This window comes from Carlito syrichta, unplaced genomic scaffold, assembly GCF_000164805.1.
Source record: "Carlito syrichta isolate Samal-C Ts95f unplaced genomic scaffold, Tarsius_syrichta-2.0.1 Scaffold309703, whole genome shotgun sequence".
In the NCBI taxonomy this organism is placed as follows: Eukaryota; Metazoa; Chordata; class Mammalia; order Primates; family Tarsiidae; genus Carlito; species Carlito syrichta.
In genome coordinates, this window is record NW_007253799.1 from 466,657 (window position 1) to 471,429 (window position 4,773).

At 44.4% G+C, this 4,773-nt stretch overlaps 1 protein-coding gene across 1 annotated transcript in view; it reads left to right on the forward strand.

Annotated features, from left to right (window-relative positions):
* The window catches only part of ZYG11B (zyg-11 family member B, cell cycle regulator), a 65,034-nt gene that overhangs the window by 34,930 nt on the left and 25,331 nt on the right, over positions 1–4,773 (forward strand). Inside the window, exons 6-7 of the mRNA XM_008067559.2 lie at positions 2,651–2,750; positions 3,555–3,605. Coding sequence (XP_008065750.1) covers positions 2,651–2,750; positions 3,555–3,605 — 151 coding nt within the window. The remainder of the gene's footprint in view (positions 1–2,650; positions 2,751–3,554; positions 3,606–4,773) is intronic.

Below are 4,773 nucleotides of genomic sequence, written 5' to 3' on the forward strand. Positions count from 1 at the left end.
TCTTAATCTTTTTTTTTTTTTTTTTTGAGTTGGAGTCTCACTCTGTTGCCCAGACTGGAGTGCAGTGGCTGCTCCCAGCCACCGCAGCCTCGACCTGCTGGGCTCCAGCAATCCTTCTGCCTCAGCCTTCCAAGTAGCCGGAACTACAGGTGCATGCTACCACGCCCGGCTCATTTTTTGATTTATTGTAAAGATGAGGTCTTGCCAAGTTGCCCAGGCGGGTCTCGAACCCACGGGCTCAGGCAATCCACTCACCTCAGCCTCCCAAAGTGCGGGATTACAGGCTGAGCCACCAAGCCCGGCTTGACCTCTTAATCTTAATAACTAGGGTGTATTACTTCATACTTGTGGGGCATGTATGTGGACATTCCACTTTGTGGTAATCATAAAATAGGCAGGAAAGCAGATTTGAAAGTATGGCCCTATTCTAGAGTCCTAGAATGCTGTGAGTATAGGAGTGACATCATACATAAGTCCTCTGACAGGTTTCTTTCTTTCTTTTTTTTTTGAGTTGGAATCTCTCACTCTGCCACCCAGGCTGGAGTGTAGTGGCTTGCTCATTGCCACCACAGCCTCGACCTGTTGGGCTCAGATGATCCTTCCACTTCAGCCTTCCAAGTAGCTGGAATTACAGACATGCGCCATCATGCCTGGTTAATTTTTCTTCATTTATTGTAGAGATGAGGTCTCACTAAGTTGCCCAAGCTGGTTTTGAACCCGTGGACTCAGGCAGTTCTCTCACCTCGGTCTCCCAAAGTGCTGGGATTATAGGCGTGAGCCACTGTGCCCAGCCAAAAGTGAATTCCTTACTAAACCTATGTGATCAGACTTTCCTGTTACCTCTGACCTTATCTCAGCACTCTTCTCCTTGTTTTTTCTGCTGTGGCCTCACTGGCCTCCCTGCCACATCCAGGTACATTCCTACTTTATGCCCATCGTGTTTCCATTCTTTCTGCTCGGAATGCTTTCCCACTAGATATATACATGGCTAGCTAGTTCTCTTCCTCAAAAGTTTCAGTGAGGCCTTCTCTAGCCACCCTGCATAAAATGTCAACATTTCATGCCCTCTTTTTTCTTTTTTTTTTTTTCTATAGCATACCTTAACCACACACACACACACACACACACACACACAGTCACCCAGGCTGGAGGGCAGTGGCACACTCACAGCCACAGCAGCCTCTACTTGCTAGGCTCAGGTGATCCTTCCACCTCAGCCTCCCAAGTAGCTGAGTACCTGGAACAACAGGTAACAAGCGTCCACACCCAACTAATTTTTTTATTTTATTGTAGAGATGAGGTCTCACCAAGTTGCTCAGACTGGTCTTGAACCCTTGGGCTCAGGCAATCTTCTCACCTTGGCCTCCTATAGTGCTGGGATTATAGGCATGAGACACTGCGCCTGGCCTCATACTGTGTATTTTTACTTACTTGTCTGAGTTATTATCTGTCTTCCTCACAAGAGTGTAAGCTCTATGAGAATAGGGACGTTTCTGTGCTGTTCAGTATTCTGTCTCCAGCACTAAGAACAATATCTGGCACAAAGCAAGAGTTTAATATATGTTTGTGAATAAACGAATAAATGTTTCTGTTTTGCTAGGTGCTATGAGGAACCCCAAAATACTTAAATTATAACTACAGTATCGAAATTCCTACAGTATAGATCTTTTTGTACTTCATACGCATGATGATTGGGTTTTCACATTTCTGTGAGATGTGCCCCCCTTAAATGTTACAACATCTACCAATTACTTGTTTGACATAAAGGAAAAAAAGGAATCACAACAGTATAGAAATATAGAATAAGAAATATAGAAAAATGTTATAATTCTGGAAGATGAAATACTAGATAACTTGAATCATATTTTGTAAACTGTTCTTTATTTTTAAAATGTTGTCAGGCCAGGCTCGGTGCTCAGCCTGTAATCCTAGCACTTTGGGAGGCTGAGGTGAGTGGATTGCCTGAGCCCGCGGGTTCGAGACCTGCCTGGGCAACTTGGCGAGACCTCATCTCTACAATAAATCAAAAAATTAGCCAGGCATGGTAGCGCGCACGCCTGTGGTTCCAGCTACTTGGAAGGCTGAGGCGGAAGGATCGTCGGAGCCCAGCAGGTCGAGGCTGCGGTGGCCGGGAGCGGCCACTGCACTCCAGTCTGGGCGACAGAGTGAGACTCAACTAAAAAAAAAAATGTTGTCAGAATTAATAATATGACAGCTGGGCGCAGTGGCTCATACCTAGAATCCCAGCACTTTGGGAGACTGAGGTGAGAGGATTGCCTGAGCCCATGGGTTGGAGACCAGCCTGGGCAACTTGACAAGTCCTCATCTCTACAATAAATCAAAAATATTAGCCGTGTATGGTGGCGCACGCCTGTAGTTCCAGCTACTTGGAAGGCTAAGGCGGAAGGATCACCTGAGCCCAACAGGTCAAGGCTGTGGTGGCCATGAGCATGCCACTGCACTCCAGCCTGTTTGACAGAGTGAGACTCCAACTCAAAAATATATATATATGGCATCATCTCTAAAACACTAATTGTTATTCTCTATGAATTAAAATAATTTCTATCAATTAAAATAACTTCTCAACTATTTAAATTGCAGCATCAGTGCCCATCTGGAGCTCTGAAATTGTACCTTTGTGTGTTTTCAGGTTTGAAGCAGCCAAGCTTGTCATGCAGTGGCTCTGCAACCATGAGGATCAAAACATGCAAAGGATGGCAGTTGCTATCATTTCCATCCTGGCAGCCAAGGTACCTGAACTGTTGTGGAATGGTTTTCTGTAGGAGTTGTTTCTCATTACATTTACTATTTCCCCCCAAATCTGTGTGCCAGAAAGATTAATAAACTCTGCAAGCCTGCTTATTAAAGCTGCAGTCAATATTGCAGAATTCCAGATTAATCAGAGATTTTAGTAGTTTTTTTTGTTTTTTTTTTTTGAGTTAGAGTTTCGCTGGACTCGGGCGATCCTTTTGCCTCAGCCTTATAAGTAGCTGGAACTACAGGCACATGCCACCACGCCTGGCTAATGTTTTATTTATTGCAGAGATGAGATCTCACCAAGTTGCCCAGGCTGGTCTCAAACCCATGGACTCAGGCAATCCTCTCACTTCTGCCTCCCAGAGTGCTGGGATTATAGGCGTGAGCCACCATGTCTGGTGTTTTTTTTGTTTTGTTTTGTTTTTTTGAGTTGGAATCTCACTCTGTTGCCCAGGCTGGAGTGCAGTGGCACACTCACAGCCACAGCAGCTTGACTGACTAGGCTTAGGTGATCCTTCCGGCTCAGCCTTTCAAGTAGCCGGAAGTACAGGCATGCACTAGCATGCCCGGCTAATTTTTTGATTTGTTGTAGAGATGAGGTCTCACCAAGTTGCCTGGGTTGGTCTCAAATCCCTGAACTCAGGCAATCCTTTCACCTCGGCCTCCCAAAGTGCTGCGTTTTAGGCGTGAGCCACTATGCCTGGCCAGATTTTAGTCCTTTGAAATCTGTTATAGTGAATATTAAACTCACACTGGTGAGTTCTTGGGCATTTACTTTGTTTTATGCTTGCTTGTAGCTTTCTACAGAGCAAACTGCACAGCTTGGTGCTGAACTCTTCATTGTCAGGGTAAGTCTATTATTTCCTCTATGCAGGCCACTAGATAATATTAATTTTTATTGATAGTATTAATTTTTATTGCTTTCAGGCAGTCTACATTTTCTGATACTTTATGCTTTTCAAAAAATTATTTTTGTTACTTCTAAATGAGTATATTATTTCTTTTCATAGAGACAGTTTTACTCCTTAACAGAAATGGAAAGAGACCTGAACTAGCAGTTAGATGACCTAGGATCAAACTTTGTAAACTTATTTTGTGAGTTTAGGAAATTACTTGTATCACTGGTATCTACATAAGCATTGAGATCCTATCTAGTTCTAAAACACTGATTTATGTAGAAAATATAGAGGCTTTCTTATGGGACTTAAGATTCTGCTATATGCTTTGGGGAAGCTGATAATTTAAATAACTGATATATGATTTTGTTCATAATTAGTTAAGGAAATAATAATAAGCAGTAAATAGTTTGTTTTTTTGAGTTGGAATCTCACACTGTCACCCAGACTGGAGTGCAGTGGCATGCTCCCAGCCACCACAGCCTCGACCTGCTGGGCTCCGGTGATCCTTCCACTTAAACCTTCCAAATAGCTGGAACTACAGGCGTACACTACCAGCCTGGCTAATTTTTTTTTTTTTTATTGTAGAGATGAGGTCTCGCCAAGTTGCCCAGGCGGGTCTCGAACCCGCAGGCCCAGGCAATCCACTCACCTCAGCCTCCCAAAGTATTACAGGCTGAGTTGGAATCTCACACTGTCACCCAGACTGGAGTGCAGTGGCATGCTCCCAGCCACCACAGCCTCGACCTGCTGGGCTCCGGTGATCCTTCCACTTAAACCTTCCAAATAGCTGGAACTACAGGCGTGCACTACCAGCCTGGCTAATTTTTTTTTTTTTTATTGTAGAGATGAGGTCTTGCCAAGTTGCCCAGGCGGGTCTTGAACCCGCAGGCCCAGGCAATCCACTCACCTCAGCCTCCCAAAGGATTACAGGCTGAGCCACCAAACCCAGCAGCAGTAGTTTTAAAGGCTTAAAAAAAGATTGATATAAACAGGTGTCTTAGGGAAGACTGGAGGCAAAAAATCTATTTAAAAATGCCTGTTAAAATCCTTGTGTGAAGCCGGGCTCCGTGGCTCAGCCTGTAATCCTGCACCTTTGGGAGGCTGAGGTGAGTGGATT